Source organism: Camellia sinensis, chromosome 1 (assembly GCF_055761805.1).
Source record: "Camellia sinensis isolate YWXY chromosome 1, ASM5576180v1, whole genome shotgun sequence".
In the NCBI taxonomy this organism is placed as follows: domain Eukaryota; kingdom Viridiplantae; phylum Streptophyta; class Magnoliopsida; order Ericales; family Theaceae; genus Camellia; species Camellia sinensis.
The window spans coordinates 10,276,967-10,301,185 of NC_138961.1; the positions used below are offsets into that span (position 1 = coordinate 10,276,967).

The window sequence follows — 24,219 nt, forward strand, 5'->3', positions numbered from 1 at the left end:
GATAAGATAATGTGACGATAATTATATAATTAATCTGATTTTTAATAAATGATTTACAGGATAATGGAGACCGATATTATACATACCACACAAGGGAATGAATGTACCTTGATAATAATAAAATAAAATAAGTCGAAATAATAACAATAAAAAAAAAAATTCACCCTGCTCATTTTTTCAGCTTCCCCTGTTAAAAAAGTCAGTGTGTGCATCATCCGGGAGCTTCTATTTGCACACACAATATACACTTTTTGCACATCCTCCTCACTACACTTTTTGCACATCCACTTCATTAAGTGTGTGTGTAGAGTGGGTTTGGTGTGTGTAAATAGAAGCTCCCGCATCATCCTTGAACAAACTTAAAGTAATGTAGAAAATTACGAAACCACCCTTTCACAAAAATATAAGTCCTTTTGTTGTCTAGTTTCATGTTGAGCTGTTTTTTTTTTAGATGGAAGCATCAAGAAGAATTAAGAAACACTAAACAACGAGAGAAGAAAAGAAAAGAAAAGAACATGCAACGATCAACAGAAAAACACAACCATTTTCATTGATCAAGTGTTACTGGTCAAGAAACAGGATCTTGATAATCATATATTCATCAATGTAGTAGTTTCAATACACTACCTTCTTTTCGATGAAACTATCAAGCTTAACTTTTGAAATTGGCACAGGCACTTGCCCCCCCTTGTGGGCTTTTGCAACTTTGTAATCTCTGATCTACGATGCCCCCTTTTGATAGGGGTTTTTGTTTTTGTAGAATCATCTCAATGTCTCTTGTTGATAAACACCCTTTTGTATTTGGTGAAAAATTCCTTCCAAACTCAATTTAATTGTGAGAGGAAAGAGATCCGTGAAAAGAGGCTAACATGAACCCTAAACTTTTCATTAGTCTAAGGATTTAAATATGTTTCCCAACCGTCCTTTTCTAGCTTCTCTGCCTTCACCAGGACATCATTTTTGGTGTCCTCTAGGTACTGGGACATTCTGCACAAACAAGAAGCATCATCGCAAATGGATGGAAACCCCATTCCAGTATTTTTCTCCCCAAGGAAACTGGAATGCCCCAAGGAAACTGGAATGCATACTTACTTTCCCTATCAATTCCTTAGAAATAAATAGGGTGACCAAAACTGAAAGAGGGAATTTCTTATCCAACAACAGCCTTGCAACAATTATTTAAAAAAAGAAAGTGTAAATGTTTGTGGATGAGGAGACAGAGAGAAAGCCCAACCTTGCCTGTAGGTCAGCATCCCCAACCCCTAACATCCTTACTGCCAGCAAGCCTGCATTGGTTGCATTATTTATTGCGACTGTTGCAACAGGGACTCCCCTTGGCATCTGCATATTGAAACAAAAACTGCTCTTGGAAAGAGTTTCATTTTTATTTTTATATTTATTTTATATTTAACAATCTTACATGGTCATTGAAACGACAAACCTAGATGCGTAATTTGGAGAAGATAATACAGCCAATATATAAGACATAGATGGGATTGCATAACTTCATGTGAATGAGAATAAAGATATATTTTTTTTTTTGAGCAACAACAAAATTTTATTAAAACAGGAAAGCGAAAGAGGACAAGAAGTCCTCATCAAAGAAAGAGAAAGCGAGAGAAAAATGAGAATAAAGATATGTATCTCGAAAAAGAATACAAGTACCACATTTTGTATGTCACATTCGGCAGAATCATCGAATGTGGTTATATATATATAAATATATAAATATATAAATTAAGGGTATGACATAACTGGCAACCATTCAAAGGTTCCACTTTCAGGGAAGTTTAGTATATTAGATAAGAATACAATCTACGTGATGATGCCTCCCATCTAAAAGAATAAAATTGTCTTAGCTTTAGCCCCCCATTTCAAGAAATGGCCTATGATAGGGCAAACTCATGACATGCTTCCAAGTTCCAACATCACATTACACAATATACTCTGGAAAAGTTTGGGAAATCTATACCTGCACGATTGATAGGAGTGAATCAAGTCCATCCAGTGATGAGGCGCGTACAGGAACACCAATAACAGGCAAGGGGGTCAATGCAGCTACCATGCCTAAATGAGAAGGAGCATATTAATGTTCATCTGTCATTTCATGAATATTATTAAATGAGCATGTATTTACAAATACTAACCTGGCAAGTGCGCAGCACCACCAGCACCAGCAATGATAATCTGAATCCCCCGCTCCCTAGCAGACAAGGCATAAGAAAACATGGTTTCAGGGGTCCGGTGTGCTGACACTATTCTCACCTGCACAACTTAAAAGCATCAATACAATTGCTAGCTACATGAAATATGTTTAAATTTGGTAAATGAACACTGAAGTATTCGCAAATGTGACCTCATGAGACATGCCAAACATATTCAAAATCTTTGCAGCATCCTTCATAACAGGAAGATCTGAATCAGAACCCATAATGATCCCAACACGTGGTATGACTGTCAAGCAAAAAATGCAGAACAACATGAATCCAAGTTCATGTATCAGAACTGATTAAAGGCGTTATATGAAATAAGAAAAAAGACAACCTTCATGCATTTGTAACTAGTGGAAGAACAAATTTATTAAAAAAAAGAAAATTTAAGTTGCCACTGGTTATCTTTATGTGTTTCTAAAAAAAAGTGTCAAACAACATGCAGATGCTCCTAATCTGACTCCACTCCACTGTCAAATTAAAATTGAATCAGACTGCTCAAAAACTATGTCTACACAACTGACCTGCAGTCTGACCATCCGAAATTTCTTCATTAAGCATTGATTTTAGCTCTGTTTCCACAATGCCCATAGAAGGGCCAACTATAGTTATATGACCCATCTTTCGCTGCTTTCGCATTTCTGCTAGAAGAATGCAAGGTAAGTATTGGGAGAAAAGAAGAACAAGCAAAACATGATAAACATGAACCTTAACAATTTTATATAATCGAACCTGGCTTATCATACCAATGAACACTTGCCCCTGAAATACCTAATGCCCGTCCAATCAGTTGATGAGCCAGAAGGAAACCTTGTTCTCCCTGGATGCATAATAACAGAGAACATATCAAATCTGATTAGTTGCTACATCCTCTAGAAGCACTAAAATATAAACAGAAAAGATGTCAATGGATGCTTGATAGTCTATAATGTGAAATATTATTATTTTTTATTTTAAAATAAAAAAATAAATAATTGAGATAAACCAGAAAACAAACATGAGAAAGTTATGTGAAAAAATAGAAGCAGGAGATAGCACAATATATGACTAACATACATCTTTTGAAACAAAACATACATCATTTGATAAAAACGCTTGATGTTTAAAGCACCACATCATGTCATTTCTAGACACTATCACACATATTCTTTCTAGCCTTTCTCTTGTCCTTGTATTTCTTTTAGTTTTAAACCATATGACTTTTGAGAAGTTAAAATTCTCCATTGATATCTGGGAAGACTCCTGTGATCTCAAATTATAGTTAACTTCACACAGTGACATTCATAATATTCTTTATTTCCCCCTCATTTATTGAATGTTTAAACACTCACCATATACATGATATTCTGTTATATTTTTATTTAGCAGTTAATACAATTCTGTGCTTAATCGCAGTGCCATGGATTTGGCACACTAAATTTTTATTGATCTTGGCCATAAAATAAAGCCATCATCCACCTATAATCTAATTGTTAGTTACAAATCAGCTCTGAAAATTATTTCTAATAACGATTATACAGGAAAACTATAGAAAACAAAGTCTTTCACCTCATCTTCACCCAGTATATTGTACATAATAGCAGCTGGAGTTTTCATTGATGGATCACCTAGTGGAAGACCAACAACTGCTCGCAAATGCTGCTCAAATTGTGAAGTGAAACAAGATTCGATTGTATGATGCCCACTATTGTGAGGTCTAGGAGCTACTTCATTTAGCAAAATCTGTGCAAGTGAATACAAGAAGATGAAAAATTAACATCAATAAATTTTTTTGAAACCAATAATGGATTTCACAAGATCAACACAAACAACGGAAATGTGATTACACAACCTGACCATCCCCTGTCAAAAACAACTCCACTGCAAAAATACCAGCACCCTCTAATGAACTGACAGCTTTATAAGCAACATCAGTAGCAAGTTTCCTGATCTTCCATGGCACATTAGCAGGTGCCTTAACGATGTGACAAATGCTTTCTCTATCAAAATAAGGATCCACAGATAAATAGATTATATTCAATGATAAGGGAAGTCATGAAGAAATATAAACATTAACATGATGATGTCATCAGAATTTGAAATAAAAGAAAAAGGAAATTGCAACAAAAAGCTATACAAACTACTAAAGCCAACATCTTACCTGTGGATAGTTTCAACAACAGGATAACATAGGATAGAATTATCTTGTCCTCTAGCTACAATGACTGCTAGCTCCTAAAAAGGAAATAAAATTTTCAGTGATAATTCAGCCCTGAAATCTGTATCTTAAATGAACGAGAAATGAAAAAAGAGAGCAGCATATTGCATTAAATTAAAGGCACATAGTCAAAGTAAACCTTTACAAATGGAGCCCATTTCTCAACATATAATGCACGATCATAGCCTCCAAGGACTGCAAAGAGAATGGCCTTGAAAATTAGAGAAGCTAGAAGCAATTTATCTAAGAAAACAGTTAATAAAGGTGAATTTATTTTCCCAGATTAATTGCAGCATATTAGATTGAAGTTAAAGGAAGGCTCTATGAAACAGCACAAAAGCAACAATAATTTATGAAACATGATGGTGAAGCAACATATGCAATGGCAATTTTTTAACAAACACAAGTATTGGCTAGGTAATAAAACATTTAAATATTTGATGATGACCACCGGGGCAGACTGTGATGGGTTTTGGAGACTAGCTTGTTATGAAGCATATGTTGATGGTGATCACTTAATATTTTCTATACGAACATAGCTGCATTGACTAAATCCCTTAAAATGTTTATGTATGAGCTAAAGAAGACTTCCCCAATACTAAAAAATATTAATGCTTACAAATTTAGATGGTGTACTCATAAAAAGAGAGAAAAAAACCAGATGGTGACAAATTTGATTAATGAAAGCAATTGCATGGTATACGGCTCATTGGAAAAAATATACTAATTATTATGATTCACTGGTTCAAGTAATTTATAGTAATGAACATCTTACCATTTACTGCTGAAGAGATCTCCTCTTCACTCTTAGCAACAGCGTTTCCACGCCCATCATAAGCAAGCCTCCTGCTCTTTATCATTAGAGGATAGCCAAATAGTTCACCAGCTCTCTTTGCGCTTTCAAAATCATCTATCTGTCTATGCCATATTTTTAATATTCCTTAATAATAAAAAAAAAAAGGATATCCTAAACTAACATTTTCAAGGACAAAGAAAAGTGTGAATTGGTAACTAAAACCTTGTGCCAAATTCTTAAAAGTTGTAGCTAACCTGCATAAAATCAGGAAGTGGAATGCCATGACGCGAAAAATGAACTTTCTGGAGAAATTTATCCTGAAAAAGGGTAAAATATAGTCCAAAAATACAAACTTCATCACAAAAACAGAGTTGATAATTGTTTGAATAAAAAACATTCAAACTACCTATCTGTCTGTTTCATTACAAGAAAATATAAAAATGAAATACCTTAATAAAGATAATTGTATTTAACTTAGATTAATTTATCACTACCAAAATTTTCACAACAAAATATCTATGGATTACCAAATTAGTAGATCAAAAAGTCCACATAGTTTGCAAAAAGGGGTAAACAACTTACAAACAAATAAGAGTAACTACAAGAATAGATTCAAAAGATTAACCAAAACCTCGAAATAGAAAAAAGAAAAAGGCAATTTGTTCACAAATGCAAAATTATATTCTGCACAATGGCATCCAAAATTCGACCCAGACCTGTATAATTCGGATAGTAGAGGCTTTGGGTTGACAATCCACCCCTTGTTGTTCTAACTTCTCTAATGTCACCACATCAACATGCTCAATTTCAACAGTTAACACTCCACACCTACCCACCAAAAAAATTAAAATCAGCTTGTAAAAATCAATCAATCAACAGTAGAATAAAAAATAGATAAAACACAAAATCCCAATAAAATCTCCAACCTTTTGGCAAATTCTTGGACCGTGGCACTATCATCATAACTCCCCACCATATGATAATGTGAGAGTGAACTTGCAGGGCAATTCTCCATCGGGTCCAATACAATCACCTTAATTGCCAATTGAGACGCAGCTTGACATAGCATTCGACCCAATTGGCCTCCTCCCAATACACCCACAATCGTCTCCGAAACCCCATGTACAGGCAAATCATCATTCCTACACACAAATCATTCATATGTATATATATACATACTAAAGTTCCAAAATTGAATTCGTATATATGTATATATGTATGTATAGATAGATGTCATTGAGAAGTGATAGGAGGAACCTGTGAGAAGTGTGAGGAGGTTGGAGGGAGGTTCGAGAAGGAGTGTGGTGGTGCTTGAGGAGCATCAGAGAAGAGGAAGATGAAGTGGTGGTGGTGGTGCGACTGATGGGAAACCCTAGAGTGAAGGGTCGTTGGAAAGGGAGAGAGGAATCGATGTGGTGGTTGGAAAGCGTTGCTGAGGGAGATGGAGAGTGGCTCAGCTTAAGCATTCTTCACTCTGCGCCTCCGACACGGCGGCGACACTCCCTCTATGCGAAAAGACACGGCGGCTATACTCTCGTTAAATCAAAAGACTCGTCCTACCTACCACTCTCAAAGGTTTTTCAGAACCGGAGGTTTTTGGTTTATCACATAAGGAAGGAAGGAACTTAAAATGAGAAGTCTTCTATTTGACATTATTTACATAAATATATATATTTTATTTTTTACAAAAAAATATATGTAAAAAAATAAAAAAGTAGCGTAACTCAAATAATATACTTATTGCATGTCAAATAAATCCTAAATTTAATTAATGAAAATATAATATGTTATTATATTTAAAATATTTATACTTTTTGTATTTCATCATGATTGCAATGAGATGGATTTATAAAGTCCCACTATCGCTCCATATTTATATCAAAAGTGTGGAATAATAATTTTATTTTATTTAACAAAAATAAATAAATAATGTACATTGAAAATAATTCAAAATTTTAAAACTTTTAGAGTATCTCTAACGGTTCACCAAAAATTTTATTAAATTTGAATAAAAAAAAAAGACGAATTCCTCAATCTGATATTAGCCACGCCAACGGTGATTATCAAAACACACTAGACGTCTGGGGGACGATCAATCGGTCGACCGAAAAGAAAAAAATGAATTTTTTTCCTATACTCAGAAACATCACCTGCTCTGCAATTACTATGAAAAACACACTGGACGTCTCTTGCTCTCTCTATCTTCACAATTCAAAATTTACTCTACAATAGCTATGAAAAACTCGAAAAGCCACCTCAATTTGTCCATTTATTAATCTGGGTTTGTCTTCAGACACAACCAATGTTCCTGGTTCAGTGACTATTTTTTGTTCATGGGTTATGTTGAAACTTAACCAATGGTTCATGAGTTGCGTTTACAAATCACAATTTGTGCTTTGAATTGTTGTGAAAACCAGAAGACCCACCTCAATTGACCTATTTCCTAATCTGGGTTTGTGTTGAAACTTAAATTCAACCAATGTTTCTAGGTCAGTAATTCAGTGACCAATTTTTCTTCATTTGTTGAAGGAGCAAAATCTATACATTTTTATAACGTCGAAATGGATGCTCTGCAAGAGGCTTCAAAGAAGGTTGCTACTACAAAGAAGCAAAGGTCTGGAGCAACACAAGGCAGCACTCTAGCCAATGGAGCCAATCAAGAAATGCATACAGATGAAGAAAATCAAACAAGGCCATATCAACCTGCTGTTAATAGAATGCAAACTAATTTAAGTGATTTACATATTTGGTTAAAGAGCTGGTCGACTTCTCAGTGTAAAATTTTCACAGAATTTTGCTTGAGGGGGTCATCTAGGAGGACATCTGGCTGGATGTCTGGTCGGTTGTCTGGTGGGACCCATCTCCAACATAAACACATAGTAAAATGGTAAAATCAGACTCAACTTCTCAGTTTGGTGAAAGTTTTGCCCCGTTCTTAATTTGATATCAGTTTGGTGAAACTGTTAGAGAGAGAAAAGTCGTCATTTTTCATCAAATTTAAATCTGGTGATCAATCTGATGAACTGTTGGAGATGATCTCAATTTAAAGAGTGTTTGGGTTCATTTAAATAACATCTCGTTTAGGATTAAATATTTTACTTAAAAAAAATTTAAAAGTCATTATAAATTATTATATTATTATTTTTTTATTATTTTAGGTATATTTTTATAAAAATTTATTAAAAAAATTTATTCTGAAATGAGGTTTATTTTTTAACTTTTTATAAAAAAAAATATATAAAAAAATAAAAAGATGATATAACTAAAAAAAGATTAAAAAAAATGTGTTAAAATAGAGGACTGCCTAAATATAAATATAAATACAAATATATAAAATTTTAAAGGAGAAATTATGAAAAAAAAAACCTCAACATTTTGAGTATTATAACAAAATAAGTTCTGAATTTTTAATTTCATCAATTTAAGTTTTAAAATTTTAAATTATTTTCAATTTACATTATTTATTTATTTTTGTTAAATAAACTGAAATTATTGTTCCACACTTTCGATATAAATATGGAGTGATAGTGGGGCTTTATAAACCCGTCTTATTGCAATCCTAATGGAATACAAAAAATATAAATATTTTAAATATAATAACATATTATATTTTCATCAATTAAATTTAGGGTCTATTTGACATGCACTAAGTGCATTATTTGAGTTATATTACTTTTTTATTTTTTTTATATATATCTTTTCGTAAAAAATTTTAAAAAAATATTTATTTAAATAATCTCAAATAGAAGGCTTCTTATAAAAAAATCCCTTTTCCTTTTATGTATATATAAATATATATAGATACCCTTTAGTTTAAGAAATAAATAAATAAAATGAAAAGTAACAAAAATAATAACAAACTAACTTAGCCCTGGTTTGGCAGCCGTTGTGAGGCTAAATAAGCACATAATGTCTCGTTTATTTTCAGACATAGGATGGAGAAGGTTGGTAATGAGGAAATTGTTAGTAAAGAGATTGATAGTGAGAGAATTGATAGTGAGAAATTATTAAATTATTTTTATATAAAATAATAAAATAAATAAAAAAATATAAAAATTAAACATTAATATTTAAAAAAAAAATCTCAATATATAAAAAATAAAAAAATTTCTAATCCCTTCACTATTTTTCTAATACTATCTCTACTTTTTCACTATGAATCTCTTTTCCAAAGATATTAATAATTCCAAGACCATCTCTCAAAATAAATAAGATATTAATAATATTAAAATATTAATAATTCCAATCCCCTTCCTATAACTTCAAACAAACGGTTTGCTTGGGAGCTTGAGGACAAAACGCCGCTACAAAATCACAAACTTCCAAAAATTTAAACACATGAGCTGGAAGGCACGTGTATGAGTGGACAATTACCAAACTACCCCATATACGCCGTTGTTCACATGTCTGTGTATTTGTAGGGTTCCGTTAGCTTAAACAAACCAGGCAGACGGCGACGAAGAAGAACTAGAGAGGGAGATAAGACTACACAACATTGGACGGCCGATCCACGCCAACATCGCTTCTTCAATGCCTAAACCATCCTTTACGCGTAACATTTGCATCTTTGGTACGCATAACTCGATTTCTTTTGGGGTTTTCCTCTCCTTGCACGAGGGCTCACTTGTTTCTTGTGTGTATGTTCAAAATCCGTCGTTGTTGTGTTCGATCAGTGCTAAAATGCTTTTGTTGGTGTTAATGGAGGTTTAAACCCGAATGTCTCTGTACAAATTATGTGATTTGTGGTTATGGGAACGTGTGGAATTTTTATTGTATTCACACTTTCGTTTTTCTTCACCATGAACTCAACGAAGAACATCAATTGGCACAAATACTATTTTTTTTCTTTTTTTTTTGTCCTTTTTTTTTTTTTTTTGTGTAATCTGTTACACATTTTTTTTTTTAACTCACTGCAAATGGTTGCTTCCACATTTATGAACTGGTTTCATATTTTTTGTATTCACACTCGTTTTGCTTCTTGATGAACTGAACAGAGCAATTGCATTTTTTTTTTGCTCTTAAATGTGTTAGGATTTATGAACTGAACAGAGCAATTGAACTTTTTGTAAATGCGTTAGCATGTTTAATTTTTAATTTTTTTCTCTTAAATGTGTTAGCATTTTGAACTGCGCAGAGCAATTGAATTATTTTTTGTTACCATTTTGTAAAATAGAGAAGCAAGATATGAACCAATATTGACTGTAATTGTTTGTTCCATGTGTCTAATCCAGCAGAAACAGAACAGAGCATTTGAACTTTTTAAGTTTTTTTTTTTTTTATTATTATTATTATTATTTATTATTACTATTATTATTTAAATTTTTGTCTTTTAAATTTGTTACCAATTTTCCTTTCCTTTTTTTTTTTTTTTTTTCTTTTTTTGTGATCTCGGAGTTTTTGTTGTTTTGTGCTCCTTCACCAGCCTATAGTTCAGAAGAAAAAAGAAAAAGAAAAAGAAAAAGAAAAAGAGAAAGTTCTTTAAACTTAATAGCATTTGGAATAAAAATTGTGTGACTACAAAATAGAATAACTGCTTTCATTCCTAGAACCTCATTAATCAACTGGAACTAGGAATAGAAGCAACTATGGAACTTGTCAAAATTAATTGTTGCTTAGCTGGAACTGTGGATTTTTTGTTTGTATAATTGTCTCAAGGAAAAAGAATGTGAATTGTGAAGAAGGCAAACACAAAATCTGTTAGTGAAGATTTTGAGTGTGAGAGAAAATGGATCAAACATCTATACACAGGATAAAATGGATAGAGGTCCACTTAGATGTTATTGATAATCAATGTCCAATCTCTTTTGCTGAGTGTCACAGCATGTAGGTTTCCCAGTGTACCTGACATATTTTTATGACTTGTCAGTGTCTTGAGTTGCTTAAGTTCAAGATGAAGTCAAATCCTATATGTGTATGCGTGTGTATATGCATTTGTAGGTATGTATTAATGTATTTTGATACTAAAACAGTAATGCTAAAGCTATTAGTTACTTTAAGTGTAGAGGGTTTACGCTAAGATCTCCACATTTTCCATCCATGTTTCTGTGTTGTGCATTGTCGTTGTAATCTTACTGTTGTGTATGTGAAAATGTTCCAAGTGTCTTGTACTACCCTAACAATGCTAGTATTGTAATGACTTACGTTTGTTATGAACTTGATAGCAATACCTTTGCCAATGACATGTAATGGAATGGTGGTTTGGCTCTAGATAATTGTTTCTTTTCACTTTCTCTTAAATTTTTTTGGATAGAATGTCACAATCGCTGATATATTTTATTGCACCAATTCGTTTAGGTGAGTAATACTCATACATGTATAAGGTACTTATGCTTTAATTTATCAATTGCATTTCCGTGTGAACTTCACCACGTACCCTTTCCAAAAATAAAAGGGCTGTAAGGGCCCGAGCAATTGTTCTTGAGGACAGCCAAAATGTTCACAAAGTTGTGTGGGATTCTGAATCCACAAGGCTTTTCCTAGAGCTTATTGCTGATGAGATTCTTAAGGGCAACCGGCCATTCATGGTTTTGAGCAACGCTGTGTACAAGTCATTGGCGAAGAAATGTGAAAATAAAAATTGGTAAAAAACATGATGTAAAGCAATTGAAGAACAAGTACACATGTATGAAACGAGATTGGATTGCGTGTATGAAGTTGATGGACCGTAACAAAGGAATAACCAGAATTGGATTTGATGCAGAAATAGGCATGTTTCAGGCTTCCGATGAATGATGGGATCGTATGGAACTGGTAAAGTATTTACACCATTTTCTTACCTTTCTGCGTTGCTTTCATTTTTATTTGGTAACATATTTTCACTAATAGTTTTGTGTTTCTTGTGCTGCAGATAAACAAGAGTTGTGCAAAGTTCAGGAATAAAAATTTGGAGCATTGGGAGTTGATGGAGATTGTCTTCACAGGGGCTGCTGCAACTGGCAAACATCATTGGACACAGGGAGAGAAGATTGTCGAAGATAATGAGGGCTCTTCTGATTCAGTTCAAAGCCTTGATATGCAGCCATTCGCAAATCTAATCCCTTCAGTTGGTATTGACGTGGAGGCTGAGTCGTCAATGGAAGGTGTTGAACCTAGGGTTGACGCTAGGGTGAAAAGGAAAATGAATACTCCTGCAAGTTCAGGAAACTCGCAAAAGCCAACCAGTGGAGCATCTGCTATAGCTGATAGTGTGAACAATCTGATCAACGTCGTCCGGAGTCAAAACCAACAACTTATTGTTAGGCACTTAACTGGTAATGAGTCGTTGTACACCATTTCAGAGTGCATGGAGAGGCTGAAATCCATTCCTGCCTTAGTGGGTACACCGTTGTTCCACTTTGCATCGTCTCTTATAGACAACGTTGATTATAGGGATAGCAATTTGAACCTGGCCCAACGGGGACCCGACCCTCCGACCTTGATTAGAACGGATTTTTCTTGAAAATTACTCCCCCTAGGGTTGGGGATGGTATTAAAAATTAAATCCTCGATGATTTTCGAGCTGGGGACGGGGATAGGTTCCCCAACCCCGGCCCCGGCCCGCCCCTAAATAATCCTCGAACATGGCCCATATATATAATATATTTATAAATTTCATTTTCAGCCTCTGCCATTCATTTTCAGCCTCTCTTATTCATTGAATCCCTCATTTCTCTCTCTCTACTCCACTGTCGATCTTCTTCACTCACCGCCAGCAATCTCCTTTCTCTCAGCGTCTCTCTCTCTTTCTCGCTACCACTGTCATTGCACACCACCGATCCCGCTACCAACATCGTCGCACACCATCGATCGCTATCATCCATTGCACAACACTCCTAACCGCAGCACCACGGATCGACATCCTCATTCACTTCTGTGTTGTGGTTTTTTTGAACAGATCGATTATTTTTTTTGAAAAATCTTGACCAATTTATATATATATATATATATATGGATTCAGATCTAATTTGTTGTTAGGGTATTATTGTGAGGGTTTCATCTGTTGAACATATCTAAATTTTTCTGTTAGGGTTTTGACAGATCTGTGGTTGTTTTGAACAGATCTATGATTTTTTTGAACAGATCTCCTCTATACTCGCCATCTTCCTTGTTGATTGTTGTTGTTTTGTACGGGGATTATTCGGGGTCCGGGAAACTCGATCCCCGTTAGGGAGCAGGGTTGGGAGGGTGGATGGGTTCCTCGCCGGGGATCGGGACCGGGGACGGGGAATTTTGTAGCTTTGGGGATCATGGACGGGGAGTGTAGTCCCCGGTCCCGCCCCCGCCCCGTTGCCATTCCTAGCTGATTACCGAGAGGTTATGATGTGCCAGCCTAATGATGACCATATTATTGGGTGGCTTAAGAAGAAGCAACTATAAAGCTGCATTGTAGCTCCATTTGTGAACCTTTTTGGTGCATGACAGATTTGATGGCTGTTGGGATAGGCCACGGGATTGGGCGGCTTGGGAGCTGATGGGAACTTGTCGTGTTATGTGTTGATGTTTTCATGGGAACTTGTTACAATGTTGGATTTTTAGGACGTCATTAAGTTTTTATTTTTATTTTTATTATTATTTTGGGTTTGATGGGTTTGCAGTACTTGGATGGATGGTTTGGTGGAACAATATGACCAGTTTGTGTTTTGTTTATTATTTTGTTGTTGTTTTTAATTTCTTTGTGTGGATGGACTGGATGCATGTTTGGTTTGGCAGCTTGCTTCTTTTTTTTTTTTTTTTTGTTTTTATTGTTTTGTTTTTTTGTTTTTATCTTGGTTATGTATGGTCTACTGTTGATGTATATATGTCATGTTTGTTAAATGGTTGAACAGGTTCAAAATGACAGTAATGATTTTAATGTTGGACATATGTCTTGTAGGCCTTGCCGAAGTCGTGGCCATGTCTAACGGGGAAAGTAGCATCAATGATGACTTCATCGAGCAAATAAACCAATTGGCTATTCAGATTCAAGAACAAAATAATTAGACGTACGTGTAAGCATGTCGGTATGTACAAGAGTATTACGAAAAATGCATGTTAAAAACACTATGTCGAACATCAATATTGACTAGACGTGCATGGATATATGAATTATACGATGGACACAGTGGTTGTTTTGAAGAAAATGTATGTGTGCCAAAAGAAGTATTTTCTTTGTTGTGTGACACGTTAGTTAGAGATTTTGGTTTATGTGTTAACCAACGTAGCCATGGATTAGTCGTGGAAGAAAGCATTGCAATGTTCATACATGTGTTGAGAGGGTTTAAGAATAGAGCCATCCAAGAAAGGTTTCAACATTCGGGTGAAACCGTATCACGCCACGTGCATAATGTTTTTGGAGGTGATGAAGAAGTTCACGGTTGTGCATTGTAGGCCAACAACAAATCAATATGTTCAACATCCTCACTTGCGATCAAAAATAAAATACCTACCTTTCAAGGTACAACTTTAATATTTGCAAAACATATTGTTTCTTTATGTCATAGTCCTGGCATATATTGAAATTTGTTTTGCTGTTTAATTTGGAAATTAAGATTGCATCGGTGCAATCGATGGCATGCATGTTGTTGCGAAAGTGATGGGGCCTGATGCAACGACCTATTTTAATACTGTCACACCCAAAACATCATGGCAGTGGTTGATTACGACATGTGTTTTACCTTTGTATCAGTTGGATGGAAAGCCAGTATGTATGACAGTAGAGTTTTTGTTGAAACAATCAACAATGAAAATGTGCCGTTTCCATATTCGGAGGAAGGTACAGACACTTTTTAAAAAAAATTTACTATGTGGAAATATGCACATAAAGCTTATAACGTTATTTGTTTACATCTGGCAGGGAAATATTATGTTGTTGATTCGGGCTATCCTAATCAAACAGGTTATCTCGCCCAGTACAAGGGCCACCATTACCATCAAGAAGATTTTCAGCGAGGTGCAAGGAATGCAGCGAACCCAAGAGAATTATTTAATAAGGCACACTGGCGTTGCGCAATGTCGTTGAACGAACCTTTGGGGCGTGGAAAAATTGATGGGGTTTATTGAAAATATGCCTCGTTATGATTTTGCGAATGTGCTGGTGCATTTAGTTGGTGCATCGATGGCATTGCATAACTACATACGGAGTAATATGGGTAATCCAACAACTGTTCAACCCATAGTAACAGAGGCCGACGTGGCAACCATAATCAATGCCATTCCTCTGTCAGCACCTGGAGGGGGAGGGGGGGGGGATGGACTAATAGTTGGGGATGATGACCCATATGTGGAAAGCGTGCGATTTCTTGTAAGACATTGTTTGGTCCACGTGCGCAATCACGGCATGTTGGGAAATATATAGGGGGAATTCGGTAACCCAAGTTCATTTTTCTTGTTGTTTGTATGTGTAGGGAATTATAGCATCACGTTTAGTATTTATGGTATTGTGCGTATGTACGTTATGTAATTAGGCATGCGCGTTCCCATTATGGTATGCTGAAGTAATTGGTTATTGTCGGAGAGGTAATTACCAACAAATGGTTCTTCTTATGTATGCATTGAGGGAAATATTGTTTGGACAAACCTTTATTCTAGAGTTGAAAATTTTATTTTATTAATGTATTTGGCAGATTTTTGTATTTTTTTTGTTTTTATTTTTTATTTTTTGCAACAGTGGCTTGGTGGAACTGGCATACTAGAAATGTTTCACAAATTTGGCAAAACTTTTTCGGTAATTTCATACAATTTTGGTTCACAGAGTGTTTGATTTGTTTGACTAGTTGCCTTACTCAAAATCAGCACCCTACCAAAACCAATTTCCATGAAGCTACAAAAAATGTGAAAAAGGGGAAACGGAAAAAAAAAAAAAAATTTATTTGGGTAATTCCTAATGCAAAATCTATATATATTTGGAGGTATTGTTGGATTTGGCCCATTTGAGGGCAATTTTGTCATTTCACTTTTGCCAACATCATTTTCAATGCAAAAAAGCTAAAAAAGCCAAACAAGAAACCAAACAAACAAAAAAGTTATAGGCTAAAAAAGTCAAAAAAGCAAAAAAACTTACTAAAAAAGTCATTACCAGATGAACTCTAAAACTTGTTAACATTAACGATGATTAATGCACAAATAAATATTAAAAAAAAAAGTAACAAAATTGAGTAAAAAGTGACTTACGTTCTATCTCTCAAGTCTCCTTTGCGCCATCTTAAAACTACATATTATTAATTTTTAATATGGATCAAGAACTTGAAATAAGTGTCAAAAAAAATTGTAGGGTAAATTACACTATGCACTCCTGTATTTTGCACTAAATCTCGCTTTAGCTCCTATTTATGAAATCATGACAGTCAACTTCATTACTTCTAGTCAAATCCTACTTTGGTCTCTCAACATGAAATTGGAACGATTAACCCATTGTATTTTTAGTCAAATCTCAATTTGGTTCATACATAAGTGTCAATATCTCATTTTTGTTACTCAATTGTTTAATCTATAACAGAATTTAGTTATGTGATAAGAACGTGACTACGACATAAGGGTAAGAAAGGAAAATCATTTATATTTTCTATCAATACACATTATCCTAAAATTTATATCAAAATATGACTGTATTAGGCTAAAACAAAACACAGATTGTGAACAATTAAGAAGATAAACTAGGCTGTGTTTGGATAGATTTTCAAACTATAATTTCACCCCCACATTCTAATGCCATATTTAGATACATCTTTCAAATTATATTTCCACCACAAAAAGAAAACTTTGCAGAAAAATCTGTGTCAGGCGGGATTTTTTTTTTTTTGAAATTTGGCTTAATCGGTCATTCGGCCGGTCAACTAGAACATGGCAAATTTTACTTTATTTTATTAATTTTATTATTTTTTTTTGCAATTGGCACTTGTTTGTTTATTTATATTTTTAATAAAACAATATTTTCAGATTTTAATTTTTTTTTATGAGTTTTTAATAGATTTTTGGGTTGTGTGTTTGGTTATGAGTTGTAAGTTTTTGTATTAGATATCATATGTCACATAAAAAATTTCCCACTCAATTCAAAACTCTTTTCAAAACTCATTTACCAAACAAATTTTTCAGACTCAAATCATAATTCCAAAACTTATAAACTCAAAATATAACTCTATTATCAAATCATATTTAGAAAACTCTACCAAACGCTACCTAAGATTTTGCATAAATTGAAATCATGAAATTCTGTTTTTTACAGTAACACAATCTTGTGTCTATTCATCTTTCTTTCTCTTTGATTTCTTTGTCGTATTTTTTATTATTATTATTTCAAAAGCTTTATTTTCTTACCTTTTCATCTCAATTTTTACCATACGAATTTATATATATAATGTATTATATAACTCTCATGTACTTATCACATAGGATAAAATGTATTGGTGGAAAACATAGATGGTTTTCCTCTTTTACCCTCATTTGGAAGTCACGTTTTTGTTACATGACTGGATTTTGTTAAAGATTTAAAAATAAAGTAATAGAAGAGAGACATTGACACTTGTGTAGGGACCAAAGTGAGATTTGAGTAAAAGTGCAGGAGGTTGACTGTCACGATTTCATGTGTAGGGATTAAAGTGAGATTTAACTAGAGATGTAAGGGGTTAACTGTCATGATTTCATGCGTAGTAGTCAAAGTAAGATATGATGTAAAATGCAATAGTGCAAAGTGTAATTTATCCAAAATTATACTATCAAAAGCTGTTCAAAATTCAAAATCGAAACACAGCCTCATGGCTTCAAAGAATCTATTTTCTATATAGCAAACAAGGCACGAATACTTTCATTCATAGTCAAAACAAAAGTGATATTGGCAAAAATCATTTTGCAATCCTTCCAAACACATAATTCGTATAATATAATTAAAAATGATGTTTATGAAGTTATTTCATCTTTTCAAGAAATACATATATAAGAGGGCCTCAGTAGGTGTGCCGACCACAGTTCCACCTCGTATGCTACGAACTCACTCTTCGTATCTCATCCGTGGTAGCTTCCTTGGAAAATATAGCAAAAATAAAAATAAAACAACAAATAGTGCTAAAGTATATTATTTTTTTTTGGTTTTTGCTATAAAGATGGTCAAATCTCACTTTGGTCCGTACACAAGTGTCAGTATCCCCGTTTTTGTTACTCAATTGTTTGAATTATTAACAAAATCTAGTTATATGACAAGAATATGACTACGACATGAGGGTAAGAAAGGAAAATCATTTATATTTTCTATCAATACACAGATTATCCTAAAATTTATATCAAAATATGACTGCATTAGGCTTAAAAAAAACGTAGATTGTGAACAATTAAGAAGATGAACTAAGGGTTTGCATAAATTGAAATCATGAAATTCTATTTTTTACAGCAACACATTCTTGTATCTATTCATCTTTCTTTCTCTTTGATTTCTTTGTCGCGTTTTTTATATTTATTTCAAAAACTCTATTTTCTTACCTTTTCATCTCAATTTTTACCATACGAATATATATATATATATATATAGTATTATATAACTCTCTTGTGTTTATCATATATGACAAAGTGTATTGGTAAAAAACATAGATGATTTTCCTCTTATACCCTCATTTTGAAGTCACGGTTTTGTCACATGACTGAATTTTGTTAAAGATTTAAAAATGAAATAACAGAAGAGGGACATTGACACTTGTGTAGGGACCAAAGTGAGATTTCAGTAGAAGTGCAGGAGGTTGACTGTCATGATTTTATGTGTAGGGATCAAAGTGAGATTTGACTAGAGGTGTAAGGGGTTAACTGTCACGATTTTATGTATAGGAAAAGTAAGATTTGATGTAACATGCAATAATAAAAAGTGTAATTTATCCAAAATTATACTATCAAAATCTATTCAAAATTCAAAATCGAAACGCAACCTCATGGATTCAAAGAATCTATTTTCTATATAGCAAACAAGTCACGAGTACTTTCATTCATAGTCAAAACAAACGTGAGATTGGCAAAAATCATTTTGCAATCCTTTCAAACACACAATTCATATAATATAAATTACACATTAAAATAAATGATGTGTATAAAGTTATTTAATATTTTCAAGAAATACATAAATAAGAGGGCCTTAGTAAGTGTGCCAACCACAATTCTTTCTCGTATGCTACGAACTCGCTCTTCCTATCTCATCCGTAGCAGTTTCCTTGGAAAATATAGCAAAAATAAAAATAAAGCAACAACGAATAGTGCTAAAGTATATTTTTTTTGGTTTCTGCAAGAAAGATGGCACCTTTATAGCATCTCTAATGGTATTTGTTATAGGGAGAGGGGTGCCTGCTGTACAGCAGGCACTGCTGTGCGCCAAAAGGGCAAAAAGAAGAGAAAAAAAAAAAAAAAATATCTGAAACCCCTTGGTTTTGCATGCACGGCACAGCCTGCTGTGCTTAAAGCACAGCAGGCACCCCTTGTCCTTTGTTATAATAGCATTGCTATTATTATAATTTGGCAATGAATAGTGGTAATTTGTCAAATTATAGCAATGGTGCTCCAATGGTTACATGCTATTTTAGTAAATCTCTACTAACTTTTCCTTTAAGTTTGTAGGTGTTGTTTGAATATAGGTCTTTTAGTGATTTTTTTTTTTGTTTATTTTTTTGTCTTTTGTGACCTTTTTTAACTGTTTCTAATATATATATATATATTTACATTATTCCCGACCAGATATAAAAAATGAAAAAAAATTGAAGAAAAAATTAAATATAATTCACCCCACCAAAAAAATACCACTACAAAAAAAAAAAAAAAAACTTCATTAAAAAATAAACAATCACCAGCTACCCACTTGATATTGTTTTGCAATACTTGCCAACAATGTTTAAAAGCAAAATGTTTTTTTTCATCTTGATGGTATAAAAGTTTTGCTTGAAGCATCTGTATAGATAAAATATTAAATTAATTAATTAGTTAATTTTTATACGATACAAAATAAAAAACTAACATAATAAATGAAGATGAAATCTTATTATATCAGTTTGAGACATCCCACTTGGGTGAAGATTTTCGACTTGCGCTAAACACGCACGAAATTTGTTAGAACATTTCATGATTATATCCCATCGAGATTGGATAGACACTTGTGTTCTCAACTGATCATTCTGAAACAAGCAATAATTTTCGTAAATTCTCCCTCAAAAGTGAGCATACAATTTGCGAATTGCCAACAATTAGGTCTTCAGAAATGTGACACCAAGATTTTCAAATTACCATATTTTCATCAATGGTGAATGATTTTCCTCTCTTTGTTTTTGATGAATCTTCTATAGTGATTGTGTGAAAAAACTAAAAAGAAAATAATTTCGGAGGTTTGCTGTGAAATGAAATTGAGATAAACAGAGGAGAAAAGAAAAATGAAATTTGAAATGTTTGATGTGAAATGAAATTGAGATTGAGGGTTTCTATTTATAAAAATACAAAATATGACCGTTTGCAGAAAAATAGAAGATGACCGTTAATTTATATGTACGTTTTTTTTTTTAGGCAAAAAGAGCACAATGACTCCTTTGCATTTCCAAGACAAGATCACCATTGTCCACGTACTCAAGGTTCCAACGGTTGAGATCAATTATCTAGAATCATCCAACCCATTTTAAGACAGACGTGTCATGCTGTCCTCATTCTCCATCTCACTCTTGCTCTCCTTTTCTCTTTTCCTCCTCTATCATCAAAACGTCTGTCTTGGGATAATTGTCTCCACTCTCCTCTAATGGTCCACTCTCTTCACTCTCACTCTCACTCTCACTCACTCTCTCTCACACTCTCTCTCTCTCTGTGAAGACCAACCTTCCAACCTCTGACCTCTCTGAGATGCTAATTTCGACTCTAGCTTCTTCTTTAGCGCTGAATCGAGCTCTGCCAAGTACAAGCTCTTCTCTCCGGCCAAACTCCCAATCTCTTGTTCCTTTTGTATCACGATGGATCCAGGTCTTAGCCCGACCTCGTTCTTTGAATCCCCTGTTCTCCTCTTCAACATGAAGGTTAGGTATTCTTCGAATCTCTCACCAGTACTTTCAATTTTAGTACCTTTAATCAGAGCTCTAAAATGATCTGCAGTTATCTCAAAAGAAAAACCCTTTCTCTCTTGCTCTCATTCACTGTGTTCAGCTGAGATGAGAGCATCTCTCTCTCTCTCTCTCTCTCTTTCTCTCTCTCTGTCTCTGTCAATATATAATACACATATACAAATATATATATAAATGTTGATGTTGAATAGCTATTGTAATTTAATATTGTCTGATCTCTACTCTTTCTTTGTTGTTTGTTTTCTCCATCTTTCTTGATTATAGGGTTTCAAATTTTTTCTGTTTGTTTACTGTGAAAATGGTACTGAATAAATAAAATTGAAAATTTTGAAAATAGTAAAGATTTTTATTTTTAAGAAATTTTAAGCAAGAAAGAAAGAAAAAAAAAATCTGTTGATATTTGAATTTTTTATGTTTTTGTCAATTCTGTTGGGAGGTTTTCCTAGTGAATGAATTCTGTTTTTTGAACTGAATTTGGAGCAAAAAATCTGTTGATATTTGATGATGTGGCATGTTTGGCACGTACTATTCAACCTGCCAAATTTGAGAACATATTTGGCATCTGCTATCTTTGGCAAGAAGAATAGCAGGCCATTGGAGACTCTGTTTTTGTTACTCTTGCCAAATTATAGCTTTGGCAAGTTCTTTGATAGCTCTATTGGAGATGCTCTTTGGACATTTTTTGTTTCTGTTATAATTTTTTTTAACAAGATCGATCCTTTTTGGCAAGTGCTAAAGCATATATATATAGATATATATTTTTTTCTTTTTTTTGATATTTATCCCAAAAAAAAAAAAAGTTTCAAGTCCTTCTAATATAGAAGGATCTAAAAATTAAAAAAAAAATTAAAAATATTCAAAAAAAAGTTCAACGGTAAAAAATCCAAACCCTAACACAACTTTCTCAATAACGAAAACTAAATTTTTTGGATAAGTTACACATACCTCTCCTGAAATTTATGACAATTATAGATACCTTCCCTCAAGTTTATGAAATAACATTAACTTCCCTTCAAGTTCACTTTTGCATTTGACTTACCTCCCTTCTGTTAGTTGACTATTAGAAAACTAACAAATTTTGTTAAGAGTGATTCTACTTACACCACACTTTCAATTCCTTACACCCTTTTAGTTTATTTATTTTTATTACATTTTTATTTTTATCTAAAATTACCAAAAAAAACACCTTTCACTCAAACCTTTTCATTACACCCCCATGTCATCACTTTTACCACCATTGGTCCACCTACCATCACCGAACCATCCCCACCCCCTTCTCTACCTAGCCCCTCTCCGGCAAACCATCACATCCGGTTGTTGTTGCTGCATCTCTGATGACTACTTTCTAGCCCAAATTTCTCTCCTATCGGCGAGCCTCTCCACCGCCACTTGTTTCAACCACCACTAATTGCTGCTAACCCCTCTCCGCCTCACTCTGCCATGCCCAACCCTTCTTTGACAACCCCAAACCCAGAACGTCGCCCCATCGCCGCCATCTTCCTCTGCTTTGCAGATCTGAATCTCTCTCTCTCTCTCTCTCTCTCTTTTCCGCTCTCTATTTCTCTTGCTCTATCTTAAGTATAGGGTTACAAAGCGGCAATGACATTAGCCACAAGTGGGTCACAAAGGTGGTCGTGGATAGGTCGTGAAGTAGAAGTAAAAGAAGAAAAGGAAGACGTTGCAATGGTGGTGGATTGTGGTGGTAGAAAGCGCAGATTTGAAAGATTGAGAAAATGAGTGATGGCTGCAACAGTAAAGGGTTACGGCAGTAAATGGTGGTTGCATTTATGACGACATAGAGGGAAGGGTGGCTGCTGCATAAAGGGTTGCAACAGTGAGGATGTTGGTTAGAGGTGATGGTAGGGGAGAATTAGGGTTGAGGTTAGTTTTTTTTAGGTTTTGGGTATAAGGAGAAGGATATAGGTTAGAAATGAGGATTATAAAGGATTTATAGAAATTATAAAAAAAATTAAATTGTAAGGGTGTAAGGATTTAAATTGGTGGTGTAAGTAGAATTACTCTTTTGTTAAAGTCATCAAATTATTTTATCACATTTCCTATTTTACCCTTAGTTTATATATATAAAGATATAAATATCTCCAAAAGTAAATGATAAAAAACCTTCATCCCTACTAGCCACCATCCATCATGCTTTCCCACCACCCCATCCCACTCCACCCTACCCTGTTCACCATGATAAAAATATGAAAGGAAGAGAAAAAATGAGTCTATACAATGTGGGTGTTTGGGAAGTGGATTTTTTTCTAGATTTTTTTAGTTGTAGGATATTATTGGAGAATTTTTTTTTTTTTTTTTGTGTTTGGGAAGATAGTTGGGTTTTTTTGTGGTTGGATGTGATGTTTGTGAGAGAAAAAGTGAAATGATTATGGGGTTTGATGTGATATTTTGTTTGGATTTGTTTTTTTTGGTTTTGTAAAACATTTGTCTTGTAGTGAAAAAAAATAAAAAAAAAACCCCAAAACCAAGTTGCCAAATACCACCAATAGTTGCAAGAGTTTCTTTAATTGATTTTTGCCATGATTTGAGGGTGCTGTTGATTTTTGGTGATAGTTTTTTTAGGATTTTAGGTCGTGGGCTATGAGGCTTGTGTTGGTGTTGGTGGTGGGATTAGGGGGGTGAGGTTGTGTAGCAATGTTGGGGCTTGGGCGGTTATGGTACTGATGGGGCGTGGGGTTGGCTGGTGCTGTGGTTTGGGGCTAGCAGTAATGGTGTTTTTGAGGGTGCAGTGGTGCTGCTTTTGTAGCCGGGTGAAAGCAGAGTTAAAGTGAAAAAGATAAGCATAAGAGGATAGGATCAAATGTTACAAATGTTTACTGTAAGATCTTGTCAATTTTTGGCTTTTTACACTAAAATTAAATAAATAGACGAGGGTAAAAATGGAAAAATACATTTCTATTAACAGAGTTTGTCAAATGTGACTGACTGGGTAGGTTATTGTCATTTTAGAAACCTGGAGGGAGGTCTTTGTAATTATGAAGG

At 34.0% G+C, this 24,219-nt stretch overlaps 2 protein-coding genes and 1 long non-coding RNA gene across 4 annotated transcripts; 2 read left to right on the forward strand and 1 right to left on the reverse strand.

Moving 5' to 3' along the window:
• Positions 1 to 526: 526 nt before the first annotated feature.
• On the reverse strand, positions 527 to 6,847 carry LOC114266917 (phosphoribosylaminoimidazole carboxylase, putative / AIR carboxylase). 2 transcript variants are annotated; one of them, XM_028207879.2, is made up of 16 exons: positions 6,461 to 6,847; positions 6,130 to 6,345; positions 5,920 to 6,031; positions 5,458 to 5,520; positions 5,183 to 5,321; positions 4,547 to 4,602; positions 4,351 to 4,424; positions 4,042 to 4,189; positions 3,759 to 3,932; positions 2,943 to 3,030; positions 2,735 to 2,851; positions 2,357 to 2,454; positions 2,148 to 2,265; positions 1,973 to 2,067; positions 1,235 to 1,341; positions 527 to 987 (listed from the first exon to the last, which is right to left on the reverse strand). In XM_028207879.2, the coding sequence occupies exons 1-16, from the start codon at positions 6,667 to 6,669 to the stop codon at positions 894 to 896; spliced, it is 1,908 nt and encodes a 635-aa protein (XP_028063680.2). In that variant the 5' UTR covers positions 6,670 to 6,847; the 3' UTR covers positions 527 to 893. The 2 variants fall into 2 exon arrangements, with proteins under 2 accessions (XP_028063680.2, XP_082778858.1); XM_082922732.1 differs by having other exon boundaries at positions 5,183 to 5,325.
• Positions 6,848 to 9,620: 2,773 nt separating this feature from the next.
• Positions 9,621 to 15,765, forward strand: LOC114266918 (uncharacterized). The gene is made up of 4 exons (XR_014365482.1): positions 9,621 to 9,773; positions 14,055 to 14,615; positions 14,710 to 14,933; positions 15,015 to 15,765. It is a non-coding gene; the product is annotated as an uncharacterized LOC114266918 (long non-coding RNA).
• On the forward strand, positions 11,813 to 12,772 carry LOC145823207 (uncharacterized). Its single transcript, XM_082922734.1, has 2 exons — positions 11,813 to 11,953; positions 12,051 to 12,772. The coding sequence occupies exons 1-2, from the start codon at positions 11,945 to 11,947 to the stop codon at positions 12,639 to 12,641; spliced, it is 600 nt and encodes a 199-aa protein (XP_082778860.1). The 5' UTR covers positions 11,813 to 11,944; the 3' UTR covers positions 12,642 to 12,772.
• Positions 15,766 to 24,219: the final 8,454 nt, after the last annotated feature.

Coding starts and splice junctions, on each gene's coding strand:
- LOC114266917 (XM_028207879.2), bottom strand. CDS start 6,669: ATGCTTAAGCTGAGCCACTCTCCATCTCCCTCAGCAACGCTTTCCAAC. Junction 4,603..5,182: donor GATCTCTTCAGCAGTAAATG/GTAAGATGTTCA, acceptor TTCTCTTTGCAG/TCCTTGGAGGCTATGATCGT. Junction 988..1,234: donor GATGCTGACCTACAGGCAAG/GTTGGGCTTTCT, acceptor TTGTTTGTGCAG/AATGTCCCAGTACCTAGAGG.